A 25763-nucleotide genomic window follows, 5' to 3' on the forward strand; every position below is an offset into this window, starting at 1 on the left:
TTCATGAGGCCAAATCAACTGATCTTCATCATCATTGTTATCTAAACAAGCCTGGGTTATCCTAATCGGAAGAAAAGGAAACATATTCTTCCAATTAAGAGGCAAATTACATTGACCATCCACAATGATGACAGAGACTTTGCTATATGGGTTAATTCCCTGGGAATCAAGAAACTCCAAGCTAGTTTCCAAATGAAGAGGTTGCCCACGCCAAATATTCAGAGGAGCGTGAGCAGGAGAGAGAATATCATTGATCCAATTTGAAGTTAGTTAGGGCTATGGGCCTAAATTGATCCATTTAGTCATCCTCATTAGCTTTTGGAATAAGAATGATAGTGTTGGCAAAGGAACATGAGCAGGAGAGAGAATATCATTGATCCAATTTGAAGTTAGTTAGGGCTATGAGCCTAAATTGATCCATTTAGTCGACCTTATTAGTTTTTGGAATAAGAATGACAGTGTTGGCATTGTAATTAGGCATAATCTATCATGTATTGAAAATTTGAAAAAATGATCCTGCATACATCCTTTTCAATAATCTTTCAATAAGTTTGGTAGAAGAATCCACTTAAACCATATGATCTAGAGGCATTATTCAGGTTGAGGTTGAACACATCATTTAAAATCTCCTCAATTGAAAGAACCATTGTGAGCATTGTGTTCATGTTTGCATCTACCATATCAGTAATGGCCTCCATAAGCTCCTCTGATATTTGACCGTTGTCTTTAAAAAAAGAAATTGTTACTATTACATGGTTGGTCAACTCTAATGAATCACTTATGGTGTTATCTCCATTTCTCGGATAAGATAAGGTTTCTTTATTATCATCTTGTGATTTATTTTATGTCAACTTCATTGCATTGTAATTTACTTTCAGGTACTCATCATCATCATCATCATCATTGTATATATTCCTCATGCATGTTTATCATTTTTATTTACTTATTGTCATCATATAATCAAAAATAACAAAAACATGATAAAATTATAAGACCAAAAGGATGTAATTCATTTGTAATCAATCATTAGACTTGGAAGATTTCATTTAGGACTCTTTCTTAGAGACCTTACCCTAATCTTTTGACACTTTTCCCTACCTTGGATTTCATCTATAACTTACAATCCTATTATAAGAATGTCATCATGGCACTACCTTAGAGAGATATGTATGTAAGACCATTATCCACTTGTTAGCTTAGGTCACTTTTGCACACACAAGGCTTTCTCTTAGGCTACCTTACAATGAAACTCTTTACTTTCTTGCTTGGTTACTTTGTATATTCATGTATGTTAGATCTGATATGTAGTGATTAGATGCATTTTGGAAAAACAAGTATTATTGTCAGATGTTGAACAAGATGTTCTGACATGTTGGTTCAACATTGGAGTGTAACCTATTTTAGTATCTTGTGAGATTTGTTTCCTTTTATGATATATTTGAAGATACTCTGAAGATTTAGTTCCGGAATCATGTAGAACATTTTCTAAAAAGAAAAAGACTATTTTGTGTTGACTTGTTTATGAAGCAAATATGTCAAAACATTTTAGGAAACATCTGATCTTATTGAAATCAAATCTGCAGAAGATTGTGCAGAGTCCTTGGATCTGATGTGAATTAAGCCTGAAGCCATGTCTTTCCACTGCTATTTATAGATCATTTTTAAACCTAAGAAGGCATCAAAGTAGTGCAAAATATTGTCTAAATTAGGGTTTCGTGTCTTTCTATTGTGTGAGTCATTCGAGTATCTCCTCGATACTTGAATTGGACCTGGATTATTGAGTTGTATTTGTCAATCCCTCTGAAGCTTTTAAGCAAGGGTGGATTGTATTTTTTTGTTATAAGTTGTTGTATGTTTGAAAGGAAGTTAGAGGGGTCTTATATCTAGGAGAGTCTTAGATAAAAACATCCACGGGTAGAGATTAGGTGAGAAGTTTGTAAAACCTGAGGTTGTTCAAAATTTCAAACTAATTATATGATAGTAGATTTCCTTCCTGGCTTGGTAGCCCCTAGATGTAGGTGACGTTGCACCGAACTGGGTTAACAACTACTGGTGTTGTGTTGTTATTTAAATATTAACATTGTTTGTGGTGTGATAATGTGTTAACCCTGGTGTCGTGACATCGTGTACGACATCCAGGACCTGCATACTAGAATTTCAATTGGTATCAGAGCAGGTATCCTGCTATGTTTTTGGGTGAGATCCAGGGAAGATACTTTCTGGTACCATGCACAAGGAATGAGGATTTTTTAACAAATCCCCCATCTTAGATGACTCTAACTATGACTATTGGAAAGCAAGTATGGTGGCATTCCTAAAATCTATGGATAGCAAGACATGGAAATTTGTCATCAAAGGCTGGGAACATCCTGTCTCAGATAAGTTAAGGTTTCTAGAACTTTTTATTTTGGCAATTTAGTGATAGAAAACAATGTTTCTATCTCCCTTGAGATGCCATTTACTCTAGATTTTTTGGTGCCAAAAAGCCTCGTCCATGACCAAAACTTTTTCCAACTCCATCTAAGCCAAATTCTCTTGAGTTCTAAGATCATCAGAGATACCATCAATTATTCAATCAATTGTCCATAAAAAACAAGCTTTAAAAATAGAAATATAATTAAAATCAATAAACTATAATAGCCTTAAACTCAAATCATATTATAAAAGGGTTTCATCAAAATGTATGCATCTCTCCAATTGAAATGTAAAGACTCATAATAATAAAATAAAAAGAAAATAATTTGAAAAAGAAAATAAACCGAACATATGGACAGTTAATTCACATAACCATATATAATTTATATGTAATAATCGATTTGTCAAAATCAATTGTCATAATCCAATTTTATTTTCTTAAAATAGTTATAAAACAGTTGTTAACCGATTACAATCAATTTTATCATTAGTTTTGATTTAAATTATTGTAAAAACAGTTTTTCAAAAAAAAAAATTCAGAAGAAAAAAAAAATCTGCCTTTTTTATTTTTAACAAAAAAAAATCAAACTCTTCTTCAGAAAAAAACATTTTTTCTAAGAAAAACTTTTCCTGAAAACTCGTATTGTGTTTTTTGAAAAATATATATTTGTTATAATTTTTGGGATTTTTACTTTTGAAAATATATACTTTAAAAATATAATTTTTGGGATTCCAAATTCAAAAAAAATATATATCAGAAAAAATATTTTTTACTAAAAACTTTTTTGTTATATAAAAAAAATTAAAAAAACTCATTTTGAAAATTTGTTTTTAGAAAGAAAAAAAATTTTAAGATTTTTTTTGTAATTTTCAAAAAATAGATTAATTTAATTTTTATTTAAATATTAATGTTCAAAGTATTGATTTAGTTAAAATCATATTAATAATATGTCTAAAATATATGAATTTGATTATAACTATATTAATTATTAACTGATTTTAATAAAAGATTTAAACATAAATATGAACAATCCAAATAACCGGTTAATATATGCACCTCTGACCAAATTGTGTATGAAAAATTACAAAGGAACTGGGCAACAATCTAACTATTTCCTGTGCCAACCACAGCATTTTAAAGAGGCAAAAGTCAACATATTTGTTCAAAGGTGTGAACTTTTTAAAATGAAAGACTACAAAACATTGAGTAAATGTTAAGTGATTTCAACAAAAGAATAATTGAAAAGCTGAAGTAATGGAACTTAATGCTATAAAGATGGGAAACTACTTGGTTTCACAAGAGTTTATGCAATTGATATCAATGAAGATGAACTTTCAAAGAAAAACAAATTTGTTGTTCTAAAGATCAAAAGCAAAGAAGCTTCGAAATCAAAATCCCTCCAAACTGAAGAACAGCAAATTGATGAACAGTCAGATGAAGATGATGCATATTGCTATCAATGAAGATGAACTTTCAAAGAAAAACAAATTTGTTGTTCTAAAGATCAAAAGCAAAGAAGCTTCGAAATCAAAATCCCTCCAAACTGAAGAACAACAAATTGATGAACAGTCAGATGAAGATGATGCATATTGTAATACCATTTACCCCGAAAGCATATGAATAAAAAAGAGTTACGCGTAGTACCTTAACCTGATTGGGAGTCGAATCAAACTTAGTTGGTGAACCATTTGTTAAAAAAATATAAACAATATTCTATGGGACTAGTCATGTGTCAAGAGAGCAATCTCAAACAATGTTCTCTATATATGCACAACAGCTGTGAGTTCTTTCTTTAGTTATGTGGTTTAACTCAGCCCTAGCCCAACAGCCAGAAAGGAAAAAAAAAACGTTCAAGTATTAAGAAAGACGCACAAGGTGCAAGGAACTGGTAACTGAGAAAATAAATCTTTTGGGTTTAACACTGGTGAAAACATTGGTAATGCCAAGTCATAGAGCCGCCATCATCGTTCCTCTGGCTGCTTCTCGCTTCAGCTCTGCAGCCTTGCCACTTCCACGGAAGTACATCAATACTTGCTGCAAACAAATATAAAATCAAAAGTCAAACAAAATGCCACAAAGAAGATTCAAAAGAATACCAAGTTACTGCTGTTACAGTGCTGAGATTATAAGAACCTGAAAAACCCAGACACTCATCAGTGATTCAAGACAGAAAAATCCAAACCCAATAAAGTAGAATACCTGCAATTCAGCACAAGTATCAAACATCATTTCAACGTGAAATCATAACTTCAAAATATACCTATCTGGAACAATATACAAATATTGAATTATCCATGAAACTTGGGAACTATAGAAGTTAAGAAATACATAATTGGAACATACCCCAACCAGTGCACTGCCGCCTATCACATCAATCGCAGCCAAAATACCTCTGTTTATATTGTAACAGTATATATTACAGCCATTAGTTTGAGCAGAAATAGAAATAACAAAAATAAAATAAAAGACTTTTTTTATCATATTGCTAAGTTACGTCAAAATCATGGAAAACATACAAACAAACCTAACACAGCAATACATTAAACTGATTGTTATCAGGAAGTTATTATTATGTTTTAGTACATGGAAATTATGCACAGGAAATTATTTCCAACTTATGCCCTTTTGGTTAATAGTTTATCCATTCCCCGGTCGAGAATCATAAGTTCAATCACAAAATCCTTCAGCAACCCTTAGTGTTTTCCTTGCCTCCAGTAGATCAAATCAGTTAAAGATTAGTCACAAATTAATATCAGTTTCCAAGATAGAAACATAAAATGCAATATTAGAAGGAACTCACGTGAGAGATTTTCCTTTAAAGATAATGGGTGGAGCAACTGCAGCAAAAATGCAAAAGCCAATGTGCAACTGCTTGTATAAATCGGAAAAAGAAGATGAGCACTTCACAGTATAAGTGTAGAATAAATCAGTAGAGTGAAAAAATATATAAACTTGCCATGTAAGAGACAAAAAACCAGCCAAACTTCAGAGCACTGTCTGTCCTGTAAAGAGAGATGGTACACAATTTATAAAGAGAAACAACAATATGTATTGTAAATATTAAGACAATAAAAGTTATTTTATTAGTAGTATTAGTATGAAGTCTATTAAGTAAGTCAATTAGGTTTAGATTTATCTTTGCTTAAATAAGTTAATTTTAGTATTGAAAATTACACCTTTGAAATATATTGAAATACTTTTTTTACACGGTATCGCGAGCTTCCTATTTTAGAGGTTTTGCTTTGACTTAATCTCCTACCATCATCATTGGGGTTTATTTTTTTCCTCCTTAATTGCAGATTATTTTGTTTGTTTGCCTTCATTGCGGACTCTTCGAAATCCAGAAACACTATTTACCAGAAAGACTGTTCAGTGCAAACATTAATTATCCAGTGTGCTCTGTTCATGCCTCACACACTGTTAATCTCAAAGATACTATCCATTTCGCATGCACACTTCACGCGCCGGCACATTCATTTTTTTCATTAAAAAAATTGGAACGGAGTTTGCAGGTCTCTTTGATACTATTTGCTGAATTTCTTTTTCTCTTCAGAAGACATTTTTTCATTATGGACCAATATGGCGGAAAAATAAATCTACTATAATTTATGCCTTTAAAGTTGTCGATATTGGCTCCAAGAATGCTTGGATCTTTGATTTTTTACACCTTAATTGCGGTTTATTTTGTTTGCCTGCCTTCATTGCGGACTCATTGAAATCCAGAAACACTATTTATCAGAAAGATTGTTCAGTGCAAACATTGTTCATCCAGCGTGCACCGTTCATTTTGAATGAACTGTTCATTCCACACGCATTGTTCATCTCGAGGATACTATCTATTTCATGTGCATTGTTCACACGCAAGTACTGTTCATTCTTTTTTTTTCTAAAAAAATTTGGAACGGGGCTTGCAGATCTCTTTGCTACTACTTGCTGGAAAAAAAAAACTGTTGTTATCTTGAGAAGACACTTATCCAGTAACCAGCAATATGGCTGAAAATTAATCTATTGTAATTTATGGCTTTAAAGTTGATGATACTTGCTCTAAGAATGCTTGGATCTTTGATTCTGGAGTCCCTCATCACATGACATTTGTCTCTCAAAATTTTTTGAAGAGTATTTCTCCTTCCTGCATTGCGTATATTGTTGTTGCAGATAGTTCTCATATAGTTCTCATACTCGAGTTGATGGTTATGTAGACATTGATCTTCAATCTTTTAAATTAATAAATGTGTTTCGCGTTCTTCTTCTATAGCACAACCTTATCTCTATTTGTAAGCTTATAGAGGATAATAATTGTGTAGTTATATTTTTTTAATTTTCATTGTACTTTTCAGGATCTTGAAACGGGAAAGACGATTGGAGTTTCTAAGGAACATGGAGGGTTATACTATCTCTCTGATGTATGATTTGATAAAAATGTGTTGTCTTCTAAACTTCAATCTGAGTCGGTCTGCTCCTACCTCCCAAATATGGTTTCAACAACACGTCTTGGTTGTTAGAATAAGATTTGGTTCTGCATCTATACCTTGAGTTTTGATGATAACAATGTTGTATTTGTGAGAACAATTTTGATACCCAAATGGTTTGTTATTGTGTAGCTTTAATAGTCAGTTCTGATTCTGAGTATATGTCGTGCTACGTCATCAGTTTCTGAACGATGAGTTCTGATTCCGCTTCTGCGCCAGTCATAAGAAGTTCTGGAAGATGTTCAAAGTTGTTGCTGCAATGATCTTTCAGCTTCTGCTGCAACGTTCTCTCAGTCCGTGCTTCTGCACGTGACTCTGATCACTAAGCTTCTGAAGTTATGTTACTTAGCTAAAGATTCTGAAGACCTCAAACCAGACATTGAGGTTATCAAGGTTCTGACTGTAGACTCTGAAGATTCTGAAGATAAGGCAGACTACTGACGCTGTCAAGGTTCTGACCAAAGGTTCTGAAGTTTCTGAATCCAGCTTTATGGTCCTTCATTTCATGTTTCATCAACTTTCATCAGAAACCAATGAACTTAAAGATAAGATCAAATGGAGACGTGATCAAATAGTACATAGTACAAATCAAATATCCTTCCCACTACCTGATATCGTGGGCAAGGACAGTACTCTACATCACACATGTCACTGAATCTGTGGACAAAGGACAATACGCAGTATCACTCCTTTCACCATCCAACAGTGGACAACCGCTCTATTTGACTTTCTCATTTTGCCATCCACCGATCTCTTTTCTTGTACTATATAAGTGAGACTTTGAGACTTGAAGAAAACGTTGTGCTGCAACAACTTGACAAGTTTGTTTCCTTGTGAAAAGCTATCAATTTTTTGTACACAGTTCTTCTTTAAGTATTTGTTTATCATTTGTGTAAAATTTGTTTATATAGAAGCAATTTGTAACACACAAAATATTTTTCAAACTGTTTGTTTGATTCCTTAAGGGGACTGAGTATAGTCGGATCCTTGAGAAGACAAATAAGCTTATTCCTTCTGAGTCCTTAAGGAGACTAGGGTATAGTCGGATCCTTGAGAAGACAAAGAAGGTTATTCTTTGTGATTATTATAATCATTTGATTATAGTGGATTAAATCCTTGTGTATAAGGCAAAACCACATTGGCGGGTGGACTGGAGTAGCTTTGAGTTTCAAGCAGAACAGGATAAAAATCTTGTGTTTGTTCTTGAGTTGTTAAAAAGCTTTTGTTTTGTAAAATCCAATTCAAACTCCCCTTTCTTGTGTTTTTCACACCTTCATTGGTCACTCTTTTTTCATTAATGCAGTATATGTTTCCATCTCCATTTTCAAAATAATCGGTTGAGTTTCTTAAATGTGACATAAGTCAATTTTCTAAACATAACTAAATTACTTTTCATTCGAGTCTTACTAAAAATATAGAAATATTTTTATTCATTCTGGTGGTTGGGGACACGCCCCTGTTTCTAACATTTGCCCATGTTTCTAACGTTTTTGGTGCGAGATGGTTTGTCTCTTCTATTATTGATTGTTCTTGAGTAACATCGATTTTTTTTATGAATAATAAATTAGAAATACCAAATTGTTTATTCAATTTTACAATATGGTGCAAACACAATTTGAGAAAGGTTTTAAAAGAATATGCTCTGACAATGGTAAAGAATATGTCAATTATAATTTTTCCAGCTTTACCATTAAACAGTGCATCATCCATGAATTCACATGTGTCGACACCCCACACAAAATAGTGTCACATAAAGGAAAAATCGCCATTTACTTGAAGTCGCTTGAACTCTTCTCTTTCAAATATATGTCCCAAAATCATATTGAGGTGATGCAATTTTGGTAGTTGTTTATCTGTGATAGCATACAGAAGCATCATGTCCAGACTTATGGCAAATCTGACATGAAACCTTCCCAAAGCAGCCACCGCCACGACCAAAACGGTCACCACCCCGACCAGATCGACCACCGCGTGAACCATAACCATGATTTTCAGCGTTTACAGTCACAAGACTTGTTCCAACAGGAAAATTAGGGTTCGAATCAGCACTTGAGAACTCAGTCGAGAGCGGTGCAAATGACGGCGGAGCTTGTGTAAGATTCACGGACACAGGTTCAGTGAGTAGAGCTTTGCGATTCTTCTCAAGTCTCGATTCATGTGCAATTAGACTTGATTCGAGTTCATCCAGCGAATACAAATCCTCTTTACTGTTCATTGCAGCAACAATTGGATCATATTCCTCGGGGAGAGCATCGAGAACAACTTCAATTAGGTTACGAAGAGGAATCAGATCTCCAATCGAAACCAAAGATTCACTGATTTCGCGAACACGGACAATAAACTCAGCAATCGTGCGCGATCCTTTCGTCAAACTTTGTAACTCAGATCGGAGTTGTCTCGCCTTGGTGGTGAGCAGGGTGTTGAAGTAACGGTGAACTTCAGACCACTTGCCATGAATACGTGCAATCGACGAGTTTCGGAAGAAGAGAATCAGAGATCGTAGAGAGAAGCCAGGTGTAGATGAGCGCATCTTGTTGCTCCCAGTCAAGAAACGTTGGATTCTCACCACCGACAACGGGATCGGCACCGAGAAGAAGGCGCGAAGGAACAAGAGGCGTCGTAACAAAGCACTGAAGTTTGCGGCCGCGAATTACGCCATCTATTTGTTGTTTCCATTGTTTGAAATTCTTATCATCCAGTTTAACTGAGATGAGATGTGAGAGTTTGACGTGAGACGAGGGAAACACACCCTCAGAATTGAACGGAGACGTCATCGAAGCGCTAGATCGAGAAAAGAGCTCTAGATACCATGTTAGAATAAAGGAAAGAAAAAAAAGATGAAAGAATTTTGTTTGTATTCCTTGAATATTGATAGTACAATAGGTATATATAAGGCGCACGTAACAAACTAATTGCCAGCTAAGCTAGTTTGTTACTGTATAGAATAGAACATATATCAAGTATTATTCTATATACATCTCTAATAAATACATCCTTTTCCCTGTTAACAGGCCCAGCCCCATTTCTATCAAATTCCCAAGACTACCAAGCTGCTTGAGAGCAAATAGAGAGTTGAGTTTGTTGATGATTTGCTGAATGTGAGTGGAGGAATTTCCAGTGACAATAATGTCATCTACATACACTAGCATGAAGATGGTGTATGTAGGAGTAACAAGAGTGAAGAGAGAAAGGTCACACCTACTGGACACAAATCCAAAACCTTTGAGAGCCTGATTTAATCTCTCAAAGCAGGCCATGGGTGCCTGCTTTAGCCCATAGAGGATCTTGTCTAATTTGAATACCGTAGTTGTGCCAGCACTTTCTAGCCCAGGGGACTGCTGCATATAGATTTCCTCTTCCAAAATGCCATTGAGGAAGGCATTATTTATATCAAGCCGAGTGATGTGTCAACCTTTAGAGATGGCAATGATTAGAACAACTCTGACAGTCACAGGTTTAACCACTGGGAAAAAAGTCTCACTAAAGTCGATCATGTTGGTGGAAACCCCTTGCCACCAACCTAGCTTTGTACTTATTGACAGTTATATCAGAATTTTGCTTAATCCTAAACACCCATTTACACCAAATTGCATGCCTATTGGGTGGTAGATGAGTAAGAGTTCGGGTTTGATTCCTTATTAATGCTAAATATTCATCATTCATGGTTGCCAGCCACTTAGGGTCCTTGAGAGCCACTTTGTAAGATGATGATTCAAGTTCAGTGAGAAGGAGCGTTGGATGCAGTCTAGGTTGGACTATGCCACATTTCCTTCTTGTGGCCATAGCATGAGTGTTTTGAGGGTGTAGAAAGGAAAGGTTATGAGAAGAAGAAGAAGAAGGTACAAGTGAGAATATTGGTGAAAAAGAGGAAATTTGGGATGAGGAGGAAAGAAAGTTACTAGTTCGGGCAAAGAATTAGTAGAGGAATTTTGTGGTTCTGGCAGGGAATTAGTAGAGGAATCATGTGAAGGTGAGGCATAACGAGAGGTGATTGGAGATGATGGAGGTGATTCATTTTGAGGTGATAAATTGGTAGGTGAGGTAGTATGAGGTGTGCTAGTGGATGATAATGAAGGTGAGACAATAGGATAGGTGAAGAGGATACAGGAGTATGAGGTATGAGAGACACCATGGGCAAAATTGAGGATGTGTTAGTATTGGGTGTGGAAGGAGAGGGCTAAGTGGAAAATAGGTGAGGATAGGGAAATTTAGATTCATGAAAAACAACATCTTTTGAGATATAAGATTCTTTCATTGGAAGCTAGACATTTGTAACCTTTGTGGATTGATGAGTACCTAGGAAGATGCACTCATAGAGTGAAAGTTAAACTTGTGAGGTGAATAAGGACAAGCACAACCAAAGGCCTAGAGGAATTTATAGTCAGGAATTGGGTGATAGAGCATATAGTAGGAAGATTGCATGCCCAATAGAGGGGTTGGCATCCTCTTTATCAAATAAGTGGCAGTGAGGCACGCATGGTCCCAAAATTTCAAGGGAATGTTTCCTTCAGCAAGCAAAGTTAGGCATGTTTCTACCACATGCTTAGCTTCCTTTCCACAAAACCATTTTGGTGATGTGTGTGTGACGGCAAGTTAACCTATTATAAGCAATTCCTTTTGTGCTAAACAGGGATGTGAGAGCTTGAAACTCTCCTCCGCTATCTGTTTGAACTGCCTTGACCTTAGTGGAAAATTGAACTTCAATGGAAAATCGAATTTCAATTGTTGTGATAAAGTGTGTGAAGGTGTGCACATCAGATTTAAGCTATATAGGAAATACCCAAGTATATTTAGAATAAGCATCAACACAAATCAATAAGTATTTATAACCACAAGTAGAAATCATAACGGCAAGTCCCAGTACATCAGCAAATAACAAGTCAAATGACTCTGTATGTAGTGTGTGATGGTGTGCTAAGTAATATGTGGATTTTGTCCAAACAACATGGTCTACAAAAATCTAGCATGGACTTGTGGGGAACAGAAGTGTTGTAAAGCTGAAGAATAGCTTTCAAGGCTTCATGATTGGGATGGCCCAGCCTATTATGCCATAAGGTGCAGGAAGAAATACTATTTCTAATATAAACATCTTTTCACGCAATATCAGAGTTTTATTGCAGTTATTGATTATGTGAGACTCCAATCATTTGTTGAAGAAGCATTGATATGTAAAAATTAGACTCAAGCAATGATCTACTGAAGAAGCATTGAAATGTAAAAACTGGGCTCGAGCTATGATCGATGAAATCAAATCTCTTGAGAAAAATGGTACTTGAAAAATTGTTGAGAGGTAGGGAGACAAGAAGCAATTTGGATGCAGTGGATCTATAATGCAAAGCACAAATCATATGGCACCCCTGATCATTAAATGACAAGTCTAGTGGCAAAAGGTTATGTTCAGACAATTGCAAGGATGTACACAGGTTGGATTTGACCAAGTTTGACTAACTCATTCCCATACTCGTTCAAATTTCAATACATTGTCTAGCCCGTAATTTCCTGGTCAAACCCAAACCAAACCAACTAATAGAGTATTACAGATAGTCAGTCTCAAAAATAGAGACGTGTAACTAACTCTAAATGTAAAGAAAATCATTTTAACTAAACCTCTGAGTTAACATTACTCAAGGAACGGTTAATGTCTCTACACCTGAGATCATACCTCAATCCAATTCAACACTTCCATCACAGTTTCAACAGTGAAATGGATCTCAATTCTCAACAAGTGGTAGTCGAGCCTATCGTGGTGGTCGTTCCTTTAATCGTGGTAAAGGAGGTCGTTTTGCAGGTAAAGCCACATCATATCTGCTCTAAGCCAGGGCAGGATTCCAGTATCTATTATCACAGACACTCATGCATGATACTGATGATGCTTGCACCTGCATCTTAGAATAATTCTCAGACATGGAATGAAGCTCTATCACCAAGATGGAATCAGTGGACTAATAATCAAAATCAATGGACCTCAAATCAAAATTAGTGGATACCTAATACAAATCAGTGGCAACTCTCAGCTAATTGAACATCACATATTCTTACACCTAAGTTAGCTCAAATTCCTCAAGCAAGACAACCTCAACCTCAGGCTTATCTGACAGGCACTAGCAGTGATACTCAAGCCAAGCTCAGTCCTTCTACTAAGTAATGGTATCTGTTGATAATTGTAAATATAGTATTAAGAATATTTGTATATCGAATAGTCCCACATCGACTATATCATGTAATTAGTTATAATCTCTCTATATATAATAAAGTCTCCGTAGTGCTTTTCAAAACACACGGTTTATTCAAATGTCTCTTAGTCTCTTGTATTTCAACATGGTATCTAGAGCCTGCTAAGAGGCAATTCCTTCTTCGCCGTGCTTTACCCGGTTGACCCACTGTCTTCCGGTGAATTTTTTTTTTTTTTTTGCAAACCGTGTCATCACTCCGGTGTGCCTCTCACTTTTCAAAATTCTCCGGTAACCAACCAGCAAAAGCACCTCTTCCGATCCAGCCGCTCCCCACTTTTCATTGCTCCGCACGTGACAACACCTCCGACGGTCGATCCCGACAATTTTCCCACCGCTCCACTCTCCATAGGGCAATTGTTTCAGATCCGATACTCATGGCTACTCCTCATAATTTTACGCCAAACTACGATGATTTCCTCAGGTGGTATCAGAATTATCAGAACTTAGATTCTACTGCTTCGGTAGCACACACTGGTAATTCATCTGCTTGTCTCTCTCAATCATCTTCTCTTGGATCTTGGGTCCTTGATTCTGGTGCGTCTGATCATGTTACCGGTAATAAAAAAAAATTCTCTTCCCTTTCTACATTCGGTTTCTTACCTACTATAACTTCTGCCAATGGTTCTCAAACCCGATTTGAAGGGATTGGTGTTGTTCAAATTCTACCTTCTCTCTCGGTTACTTCTGTCCTCTATGTACCTAATTGTCCATTTAATTTACTTTCAGTCAGTCGTTTAACTCGTTCTCTTGATTGTAGTGTCACCTTCACTAACAATAATGTTACCCTGCAGGATCGGAGTTCGGGACGGACGATTGGTGTCGGATGTGAGTCTCAAGGCCTTTATTACCTCTCAGTGTCATCTCAGACATGCTCAGCCAAAGATTCTCCACTCACTATCCATGCTCAGTTAGGTCATCCCAGTCTTTCCAAACTACATAAGTTGGTGCCAAATTTATCGAAGGTATCTAATTTACATTGTGAGTCGTGTCAGCTAGGGAAACACACTCGTGGTCAGATTCCCAATCGAGTCAATAAACGAGCTTCGTCCCCTTTTGCTTTAGTTCACACCGATGTTTGGGGTCCCTCGCGTACTGTCTCTACTCTTGAGTCTAGGTATTTTGTAACCTTTATTGATGATTTTTCACGTTGCACATGGTTATTTTTAATGAAGAATAGGTCTGAATTATTTTCTATTTTTGAACAATTCTATCAAGAAATAAGAACTCAATTCGGTGTGTCTATCCGTACCTTAAGAAGTGACAATGCCCGTGAATATTTATCCCAACAATTTCAGAATTTTATGTCACGCAATGGTATTCTCCACCAAACATCTTGCCCTCACACACCTCAACAAAACGGGGTAGCCGAACGCAAAAATCGGCATCTTGTAGAAACCACTCGAACCCTACTTCTCCATGGTAATGTTCCACTTCGGTTTGGGGGGATGCTGTGCTAACGGCATGTTACCTTATAAATCGCATGCCCTCATCTGTCCTTAACAATAAAATCTCTCGTTCAATCCTTTTTCCCAATTCTCCACTTCACCCAATTCCTCCTCGAGTCTTCGGGTCCACATGTTTTGTACACAATCTCTCTCCTGGTCTTGATAAACTCTCAGCTCGATCACTAAAGTGTGTCTTTCTTGGTTATCATCGATCCCAAAAAGGTTATCGTTGTTATTCACATACTTTACAACGATACCTAGTATCGGCCGATGTTACCTTCTTCGAGTCGGTTCCATATTTCGAGTCCAGTCACGTAACTCCAGAACTCATTCAAGAAAGTACTCCCACACCTTTTCCAGCAGTTATTAATGTCCCGCCTACCATTATCCCCCATCAGTCTAGGGCTCCTGACCCGCCCACTTCTCGACCACTTCAAACATATCAGCGTTGTCACCCAAAGCCTGTCGTCCCTGTCCCTGAAGTCATACCTGTCCCTGAGGTCATTGAAAACTCTCCTCCGACGCCTCCGTCATCACCGGATCTGATCCTGCAACCTGAGTCCGATCTTCCGATTGCCCTTCGAAAAGGTATACGTCAAACACGAAATCCTTCTCCACATTATATTGATTTATGTTATCATCGTCTTTCCCCTTTGCAGTATACTTGTTTGTCTTCTTTGTCTTCTGTTTCTATTCCTAAACTCCAGGTGAAACATTATCTCACCCTGAGTGGAGGCAAGCAATGATTGATGAAATGTGTGCTCTTCAAAGTAGTGGTGCCTGGGAACTGGTTCCTCTACCCCATGGGAAATCTTTAGTAGGTTGTCGTTGGCTTTATACAGTGAAGGTTGGTCCAGATGGTAAGATTGATCGATTTAAAGCTCATTTGGTAGCCAAAGGATACACTCAGATTTTTGGATTGGATTATAGTGATACCTTCTCGCCTGTAGCCAAGATGGCATCTGTTAGACTTCTTCTAGCCATTGCAGCCATTCGAGATTGGCCTCTTCATCAACTTGACATCAAAAATGCTTTTTTACATGGTGATCTTGAAGAGGAAGTATATATGGAGCAACCACCTGGATTTGTTGCTCAGGGGGAGTCATCGAATATGGTGTGTAGGTTACACAGGTCTCTTTATGGTCTTAAGCAATCTCCGAGAGCTTGGTTCGGCAGATTCAGCACTGTAGTACAACAGTTTGATATGATCCGTAGTGAAGCTGATCATTCTGTTTTTTATCGTCACTCAGCCCAAGGGTGTATTTATCTTATTGTGTATGTAGATGATATTGTCATAACTGGTAGTGATCAGCAGGGTATATTCCAGTTAAAGCAACATCTCTCGAATCAATTTCAGACAAAAGATCTTAGTAAACTTCGCTATTTCTTGGGTATTGAGGTAGCTCAATCTAAAGATGGTTTGGTGATTTCTCAGCGGAAATATGCTATGGATATTTTGGAAGAAACAGGTTTGTTGAATGCTAAACCAGCTGATACTCCTATGGATCCAAGTGTCAAACTACTACCCAATCAGGGGGAGCCTTTATCTGACTCAGGAAGGTATAGAAGATTGGTTAGAAAGTTGAATTATCTCACAGTCACTCGTCCAGACATTTCTTTTGCAGTTAGTGTCGTAAGTCAGTTCTTAAACTCCCCTTGTCAGGAACACATGGATGCTGTTATCCGGATTCTGAGATACATCAAATGTGCTCCAGGAAAAGGTCTAGTGTATGAAAACAAAGGAAATACTCAGATAGTTGGATACTCCGATGCTGATTGGGCAGGGTCACCCATTGATAGACGATCCACCTCTGGGTATTGTGTACTTGTTGGAGGAAACCTTATATCCTGGAAAAGTAAGAAACAAAACGTAGTTGCAAGATCAAGCGTCGAGGCAGAGTACAGGGTCATGGCCATGGTAACATGTGAACTTATTTGGTTAAAACAGTTGCTCAAGGAACTTCAAATTGAAGAAGCAAGACCAATGACACTTATTTGTGATAATCAAGCCGCATTGCACATTGCTTCAAATCCAGTCTTCCATGAGAGGACCAAACATATTGAGATAGACTGTCACTTTATCAGAGAGAAAATTGAATCAGGTGACATCGTCACAAACTTTGTCAACTCTAATGATCAATTGGCAGATGTGTTTACAAAATCTCTGCGAAGTCCCAGAACTAATTATATATGTAACAAGCTTGGTGCATTTGACTTATATGCTCAAGCTTGAAGGGGAGTGTTGATATTTGTAAATATAGTATTAAGAATATTTGTATATCGAATAGTCCCACATCGACTATATCATGTAATTAGTTATAATATCTCTATATATAATAAAGTCTACGTAGTGCTTTTCAAAACACACGGTTTATTCAAATGTCTCTTAGTCTCTTGTATTTCAACAGTATCCATATTAAGGTGCAAGACATCGTGTTACCAATAATTCAAACTTCTTTCATGATGGAGTAATTCTATCAAGTTTAGGTCAAGTTTTACTTGGCAATGGTTAAGGTTTGCCCATAACTTCTATTGGCTCCACAAACTTTCATTCAACTCACAAAGCACACACACAACTGAAACTTAAAAATCTATTACTAATTCTGATATCACAAAGAATCTCATATTTATTAACAAATTTGCTAAGGATAATGATGTCTTTTTTGATTTCCATGTTGACAAGTGTTTGGTAAAGTCCCAGGCTCAATCTGAAGTTCTCTTGCAAGGCCCTCTAGGCTCATATGGTCTCTGCACCTTTGGTGGTTTCTTCAACACTACAACATCTCCCTCTCTCAACACTCTGGCTAAAAATAATGCTATTGAACCTACTTTGTACATTGTTTGGCACAACAGACTTGGTCATCCACAAAGTAAAGCTTTAAAAGTTACTCTAACTATATGCAATATTCATATCCCTCATAAGTTCATAGACTGCCTAGCACTTTATCTCACTCAGTTTAGCAGACTCATTTTGATTTATTGTATGATGATGTATGGGACTAGCTCCCATGATCTCTACCTCAAGATATAAATATCTTCTTGCTTGTGTTGATGCTTGCACAAAGCACACATGCTTTTACCCTTTCAAATTTAAGTCTGATGTGTTACTCACCTTCACCCACTTCACCACTTGTAGAAGTACAAATCAGTACTAGAATAAAAGCAAAAGCAGTGCAAATAGATATGGGTGGAGAATTTCAAGCTCTCACCTCTTTGCTTCACACTAAAAGCATTGCTCATAGACTTACATGCTCTCACACATCACCAGAATGGCTTAGTAAAGCGCAAGCCCAGGCATGTGGTTGAAACAGGCCTAACACTTCTTGCGCAGACCGATATACCTCTAAAATTCTGGGAATATGCTTTGCTTAACTTCAACCTTTCTAATTAATAGAATGCCTAGATCATTTTTAGACATGAAGTCTCCCTTCTTCGTGCTCTCAAAAAAAAACTTTGCCTACAAATTCCTTAAGGAGTTTGGATGTACTTGTTATTCACATCTCAAACCCTACTTTAATCATAAGAATCAACACCAGAAGAAAATAAGTGTAGCAGATGAGGAAGTTGTGTTAGATGTGTAGTATGAGTAGACGAGATAAATTTGAAATGACAATATGAGAGAGTGTTAGAATAGCACCTATAATACAAAAGATGGTGAAAAATAAACTTAAGTGGTTTGGACATGTAGATAGAACAACTTTAGATTTTATTGTAAGGAGAATAGATCAGACGGAGACGAGTCAAATAACTAGAAGTAGAGGAAGACCTAGAAAAACTATAACATAAACTATTATGAAAAAAATCAAGTTTATCGAATTGGATAAAAACATAGTATTTTGTAGAACATTATGGCTAAACGTGATCCATGTAGCCAACCCCATTAAGTGGGATAATACTTGGTTGTTGTTGTATGGTACAGTTCAGCCGAGAAACTAATCCAAACCGAATTGAATCATAACAAAAATTCAAAAGTACAACAATTTGATTAAAAAAATACTACAAACATTTCGGTTTGAAATTAAGAACCGGTATACCAAACCAATACTTTGGCTCAATTTGGTTCAGGAGTAACTAAAACGGCTCAATTCAATTCTTTAAATTTTTTATTATGGTTCAATTCAGTTTGGTTTTCTGTCGTACCCATATTCCATGAACAACCCTTCCTACCATCTGGGCATCAGCTAACAGATGTGTTAACAAAGGATATACTAACAGAACCATTCAACCAGACTTAGTTGCAATCTTGAAATATTCAACCAGACTTAGTTACAATCTTGAAATAATAGATATCCATTCACCAACTTGAAGGGGAGTGTTGTAAATAGTAGACCCTAAGTAACATTTATAGTTGTTTTATTTTATTAGTATGAGATCAATTAAATAAACCTATTAACTTAAGATTTATCTCTTCGTTAAAATACTAGAATCCAACCTAGATAATAGAGGGGTTATATTCACAATATAAATATTTCTAAAAATTCATTTATGCATCATTTATTCACAAATTGGTAGAAGGTTAACCATCAATAAAAATCACCCACTCTGCCAACCCTTTTCTTTTTTCCCCTCTTCTTTTGGTGTTCCCTCCCACAAAAGATCAGATCAAGGTAATTTTGTACCGACTGGCTTTTCAATATTTACAATTACAGTTGCCTTAGAAGGCTCGCATTCTTCCCGCATATCATCCAGGTATAGAAACTACTTTTACAGTAATGTATCGTGTTTCATAATTGACTGAAGCTTAGCTAGAGGATACTATATATATATATATATATATATATATATATATATATATATATATATATATATATATATATATATCAATTTTTACATTTTCTTTTAAAGCTAAACAAGTAGGCTGAAAAAATCTTGAATGAATATCTCAAAGCAAAACTAAAATAAAATATATATATATATATATATATATATATATATATATATATATATATATATATATATCAATTTTTACATTTTCTTTTAAAGCTAAACAAGTAGGCTGAAAAAATCTTGAATGAATATCTCAAAGCAAAACTAAAATAAAAATACTAAATCAGATTGAACACTACCTCATAGCACGATAAAGTGGGCGATACCACATTACATAGGAACCTGGAGCACCAGAAATAAAATATATGATAGCAAGAAACCAGATGGTTGGACCTGCACGGCAAGAAAAAACTCTTGTAAATGAAGCATGATGACCTAACCAGATTGATGGTCCAATTTTCCGTTGAAAGACAAACCTTCTCCTTTGATCCAAGCAGTGGTAACTGCCACTATATTCCACAAAAGACACAGAACCAAACCTGCAGATTATTACAAAGTTGTAAAACTAAGATACAATACAACAATAGTCAATGATAATAAGAAAAATTATGCTGTTGAAATTAGTGATTTAGATAGTGGTGGGGAAAGAGAGCATGACGTAATGAATGATCTCAATTGATATTTATTTGATGTGATACTATACTAACACTGATTTTTACAATTACTAAGTTCAATTCTAATTATATTAGGAAACAAATCATGAAATAGAATAAAATAAAAATATAGAAATCCTTCCTAAAATATTATCCAAGATAATCTAAAGTGTTTAGAATACAATGACGATTGTTATAAAAATATGTATAATACACTTCTAGTGAAATGGAGGCGGGGTACTTTGAATGGGTTGTAAGGGGAAAAAGGAAGATCAAACCTCCCCACCTAAAGGAAAATAAAATAAAAAACATTATCCGTGGCCACACACAGAAATAATGCATTTCGCAGATAAAATATCTACTAAAATAAAACTCGTTCCTCCTTTCCTTCTCAATTTTTTTTACTAAACTTTGTTGACGATACATTCTCCAACAATGCAGATGGTGGGCTAAGAACTGGACTTCCGTTGTTCTCATCTATGGTGAAAATGACTTCGTAAAACACAGTGAAACATAAAGGGGAGAGGGCGGATGGGGGAAGAAAGATACAATTAGGATTTCTTGTGGGGAAAATTGTAAATTTGAAAATTGAAGGACTTTATAACAATATATTTTTAATTCCAAGAGGCCATGGTCCATGATGGACCACATGGTGGATTGATCCACCCTAGCATTAGCCATAGTATGTCTAAATGTCAATCGTACTTATAAAAAAAACTATTAAGAAATATCTCGAGATTAATGAGTTGGATAGAACTAGAAGCATGGTATTTGATAAAACTTTACGGCATAGTTTGATCCATGTAGTAGACTACACTTAGTAGGATAAGGTTTGATTGTTTTAATAATAATAATCATCAGCAAGAAAGTAGATAGTTATGACCTGAAACATTCTAGACAACAGTTCTGGAGTTCAACATACCTAACCATGTTGTAAATGCAACATACTGCATCCTTTGAAGATGTATTGGTATTTCATTTCCAATGTCATGATGAATGATGGGGAAAAAAGGTGGCCAATTTTTTTCCTCTATTACAATACCAGCTGCAAAAAAAGAAATTGTAAAACACCAAAATAAAGAAATTGTTTTTGGTGGTTTCTTTGTGAATAGATGAACTAAAATTACCTCGGGATATGGCGTCCTCTCTTCTTTTTAGTTCCTACAACATATCATGAGATACATCAATTTCCTAGCACTAATGATAGTATATTCCTATGGCCAAATAAACTTTTATAGTAGGTCAAAGTAAGTAGGTGTGGTATTAAAATCCTAATATGAAAGGTAGAGGTAAAGATAGTTTGTATACAGAACTAAATACTCAATAGAAGGTTTATCAATATACAAATGCTAATACATTTAATAGAAGAACAAGTGGCTAGTGGCCATGCATCAAAGAATTAACATAAACTCCACATGTTACCAGTTACGTCATTAATATTAATCAACAGCAATAATTTATCAGCGCCTATATAAACCAGTAAAAATTATATTGAATATGACTAACCAAGTTGCTAACTTGCATGTGTACTACTTGTGTTCTGAAAATATATCATCAGTATCAACAACAACAAAAATCAAGTAGTATATCAGGATGTATCACCTGTTCCCTTCTTTTCAATTCAGACTCTCTAGCTTGAAGTTCCTTCTCCTTTGCTTTGACATCCTAAAAATAAGAACATATTAAGTCTTGGGGCAATAACAGCATTGAGACAGAGAGATTTGATATTATTATAGTTCAACATTTTCACACCCAGGCTACCTTTGAGCTATCGAGAGGGATGTCGATAGTTGCCCCACGATCATAAGGCTCGGGAGGAAGGGGTGAAAGCCTTGAGGTCACAGAAGGAACACTTCCAGGGTTCTTCAAGTTCAAACAATTACATAGTAAATTTATAAATAATTTTTTTCTTTATGTTTCATGTTTGAAAAGAAACAAAGTTTTAGGAAATGAGACCAAAAGAGAAGAGAAAAAAGGGACACCAGATAATTATAGTTGCTAACTGCTCCCTTATAGTATTATTTAACATAATTGCTCTCTTTATAAAGTTGACACATCATCAGGAAAAAAATGGTCTGAATCACAACCAAACATTTACACTAGACCTCCCAAATCAACATCTGATAAAAGAAAGAAACAAAAAGTACCAAGAAAATAAAGAAACCATCGTAAAAATTATTTCCACAAACCGGCTCTTTGCATTACGAAGCACAAAGCAGCATAACAATTTGTCAGTCCAAAATTTAACTACTCGACATTTTGGTAGCAAACTCGTCCAGCTCTACTTACTATGTAATCAAAATATATTTAATAAAAAAAATTATGCAAGCAATTAACTGATGAAATTATGAGACAAGTGTAAATAGAGCATCAGCTGCCTCTCAGCCTCCACTCATTAAAATTATGTTCTGACCAAATTTTATCTTTTATTGCCTCCAATACAAAACCAACAATGCCTTAAGAAACCCTCCATTGAAACTGGGCGTACTTCACTACTTAGCCCCCAGTACAAACTTCACAGTGAGGGTGCATCTTTGCCATTCTCCACCTTAATAAAACCCTTATGCAGCTCCTAAATTAAATTAACAATTGGCTGTGGAAAGGGACTTACAGGTGTCTTCCAACTACCCCACCACCAATACACTCTCGATCAAACTAACAAACAAATAGAACCATTCTTATTATCCATATACTTTCATTTCATGGGCTTTATTGAAAGCAAATGTGTTGTGTGTATACCATCTATCCTTCAATAAGTAAACCCTACCTCACGTTGTACTATGTTTCTGATGAAACAGCTGAACCTGATCTAGACCCAACTTATTGATTACAAAAGCCCTATTCTCTAAAGAAACCGGATGGCGTGTCACTCCATGGTAGGAAAACATCATTATTTCTACAAACTGCCTCCACGATCATCAGTTTCAAGGGAATAAATGAACGACTCTGTGACCATTCAGAATGAAGTTTTATCTCGAGACCTCAAGAGTTTCACATTCTAGTTTTCCCAGCAGAGTAGGGGACGACAGCTAACCAAGTGAAACCTAATAGCACACTTTCTCTCTACAGGAACTCTCCTCCTATTATAATCTCCCACGAAAAGCACCCATATAGGAGCACATAACTGCCTTCCATGTATAAGTCTACAACCAATCTTTTAGAAATTGCCTTCCATGTATAAGTCTACAACCAACCTTTTAGAAATTACTCCAAATAATTTAGGCTTAACCGCGGTTCTGGTCCCCCTATTTTCACCCGCTCACGGAATTGGTCCCTCATTTTAAAATCCTCCGATTTTGGTCCTCCTCAAATTTTTAAACTAAAAAACGCTAAATGGTGTGGAATGATCAATATCCATGAAATTGCACGATAACCCCCTAAAAGCTCCAGTTTCAAATTTATAAATTTTTCATCTTTTTAATTTTAATTAAAGACATACAAATAATTAGTCAAATTGGATGACTGTGCATCACCAGTTGTACATCATATCATTTACAACGTATCACATTACTATTTTTCAGTACAAATATACGAGAAAAGGACCAAAATTTGAGGATTTTAAAATGGGGGAACCAATTCCGTGAACTAAGGTAAAGGGGTCAAAACTTCAATCAAGTTAATATTTAATTAAGCATTGCATAGGTATTAATGGTTATTGTTTGCTACCATGCTTACTCCTACTTAATATTGATATAAAAAAAATACATTAGTTCTTGTGCTGCAAACTTAATTAGACTCGACCCACAAACAAAAAAGAGAGAGAATCCTTCTAACATTTTGACACTTAGCAACAAGCAATCAACTTCAACAATTGAATAACACAAATCAACAACTACCAGCATGTGTCATTAACTATAATAAGCTAAAACCTCTCTCAGACAATTTGCACAAAACCTTTTCCTTAGGTGGAACCTTACTAATGAGTACTTCCCAGCATATCAAGTAAATATAAATCTAAAGATTTATTACAAAGGGAGAAATCCTACAAAACCTAAAATTCAAATTCTAGTAACACTTATTACGGTTAAAGCCCTTGCACAATTGCACAATCAAAATATAGAGGATGTGTATCAAAAAGCTAAAACAATCGTTGATTCCTTTGTCAAAATATATCCTGCAAAGTATTGTATATTAATGTATGATGGTATCAATTAGAGAAAGGGGAAAGCTTACGGTAGTGTAAAATGCCCCTCCACCATAACTTGATTGCCCAGATCCTTTTCCTTTAGCTGTCCCATCCTAATATTATCAACAAAAATGCTTATTATTTTGGTCCTTAAAATAATATTCAAATACGAAAGCAAACCAAAAAGAACTAAATATCTGCAGTTTCAAATCAACAAAGGCATAATTACATTATCAATTGTCATTTAATAATCACGAAACCCGTCTTCCAAGAATTCAATGATCCAACGTGAGAAATATAAGAATTCTGTGAGATGTCAATCTCTGTATATTCATCAAGGAAATGTCTAATTGGAAAAACAAGATCCATTCCTGTTAATGACTCATCAAACGCATGCTAATTTTCATGCATGCTTCTTAAATCGTAAGCTAGGAGTAACTCAGCATTACAAATCCGATCCGGCCAGTAAGGTGATGGATGTTTCATTTCAGCTTTAGACGTATCTCCAAGTCATATCTCATCCAACATGACTTGAATGACTTGAGCGGCCAAACTGCAGATGGTCCAATAGATCTTGGATAGAGTCTAATACTATCTTAAAATATAATTGCCCCTAATTTAACCATACAAAAATAGCTTTTAAAATAATGGATGTCTCACACTTATATAGACACATTTTCAAGCCATATCTTATTCAATGCCACTCACTGATATCAACAATATACTTAGTCTCTAGAAAACAAAATCAGATCCCTTGGCATCAGATCAGCAGCACAAGTATAAAAGGATTTTTTCAATATCTTACATCTAATATCATAATCTTGCAGGCTACCAAAGTTGCAAATTGTTAGGTATATCAATTGAAGAGCAGTCACTGAAGAAATTGTGAATTCATGTTTTCAAACACTTACATTTGTTCATCACTTAGAAATATTGAGCGTTCCAAAAGGATTATCAAAATTCAATCCAACTCCGAAGATAAACCGAAAAGCGATTATCCACATCTTTACGCAATAGGGAAACGTGAAAAAGGAAGAACAGAAAATGAAGTAAAGTAAAACAAAAAAAAAATGAACTAACCGCAAAGGGATTGACATGAGACTCTTCTTCTTCGAAAGGGTTTGGATCGTAGCGGCTCATTCTGAGAGAATGAAAGGATCTTCGGAATCGGAATGAAAGAGAAAACGGAGATAGTGCGGTTGTTACAGTGGTTTTGTGTGTGATTTTGTGTGCCCGTACACAATGCACACAAACACACAGAGAGAAAGGGCGATAGAATCTACGGGTTTTTCGCTTTCCGATTTTGTCTCTTCCTTAGCCGAAACTGCTCACAACACTCTCAAGCGAAACGGAAAAGCTTCATGCATTCCCTCTTATAACCACCGCTTCACGTTTCGAAGTACTTTTTTTACTTTTATTAAGATTATTTTAATATTAAATATTTGATATATTTATCTATAATCCAAGGGATAGAGACTTTTGGAAATTTTTTTACATGTTTGGACGGCATGTTTGTGTGTTTGTGGAACGGAAAATTTAGACAGGGGGTGTGTATATTCGGTCTGACATTGTTGTTGGGGGTAGATATTGAGGTGTCTGGTGTGTAAGTTTGTTGGCGTGGGTCGTATAGGTATATATCCCGACGATGAATTGA

General features: G+C 35.7%; 1 protein-coding gene across 2 annotated transcripts; it reads right to left on the reverse strand.

Moving 5' to 3' along the window:
• Window positions 1-4054: 4054 nt before the first annotated feature.
• Window positions 4055-25505, reverse strand: LOC127108420 (secretory carrier-associated membrane protein 1). Of its 2 annotated transcripts, XM_051045880.1 has the most exons (13): window positions 25190-25504; window positions 24157-24222; window positions 21745-21846; window positions 21586-21648; window positions 21111-21144; window positions 20906-21028; window positions 19807-19869; window positions 19630-19723; window positions 5373-5418; window positions 5217-5284; window positions 4760-4808; window positions 4550-4615; window positions 4055-4450 (listed from the first exon to the last, which is right to left on the reverse strand). In XM_051045880.1, the coding sequence occupies exons 1-13, from the start codon at window positions 25247-25249 to the stop codon at window positions 4364-4366; spliced, it is 921 nt and encodes a 306-aa protein (XP_050901837.1). In that variant the 5' UTR covers window positions 25250-25504; the 3' UTR covers window positions 4055-4363. The 2 variants fall into 2 exon arrangements, with proteins under 2 accessions (XP_050901837.1, XP_050901838.1); XM_051045881.1 differs by lacking the exon at window positions 21745-21846 and having other exon boundaries at window positions 25190-25505.
• Between the last annotated feature and the right edge of the window lie 258 nt (window positions 25506-25763).

This window comes from Lathyrus oleraceus, chromosome 7 (assembly GCF_024323335.1).
Source record: "Lathyrus oleraceus cultivar Zhongwan6 chromosome 7, CAAS_Psat_ZW6_1.0, whole genome shotgun sequence".
In the NCBI taxonomy this organism is placed as follows: Eukaryota; Viridiplantae; Streptophyta; class Magnoliopsida; order Fabales; family Fabaceae; genus Lathyrus; species Lathyrus oleraceus.

Excerpts from the sequence above, each read along its gene's own strand:
- LOC127108420 (XM_051045880.1), bottom strand. The coding sequence starts at position 25,249 with ATGAGCCGCTACGATCCAAACCCTTTCGAAGAAGAAGAGTCTCATGTC. Across the intron at positions 24,223-25,189 it reads CTCATGTCAATCCCTTTGCG|GATGGGACAGCTAAAGGAAA; the intron begins GTTAGTTCATTT and ends TGATAATATTAG. Across the intron at positions 4,451-4,549 it reads TGAGTGTCTGGGTTTTTCAG|CAAGTATTGATGTACTTCCG; the intron begins GTTCTTATAATC and ends ATTTGTTTGCAG.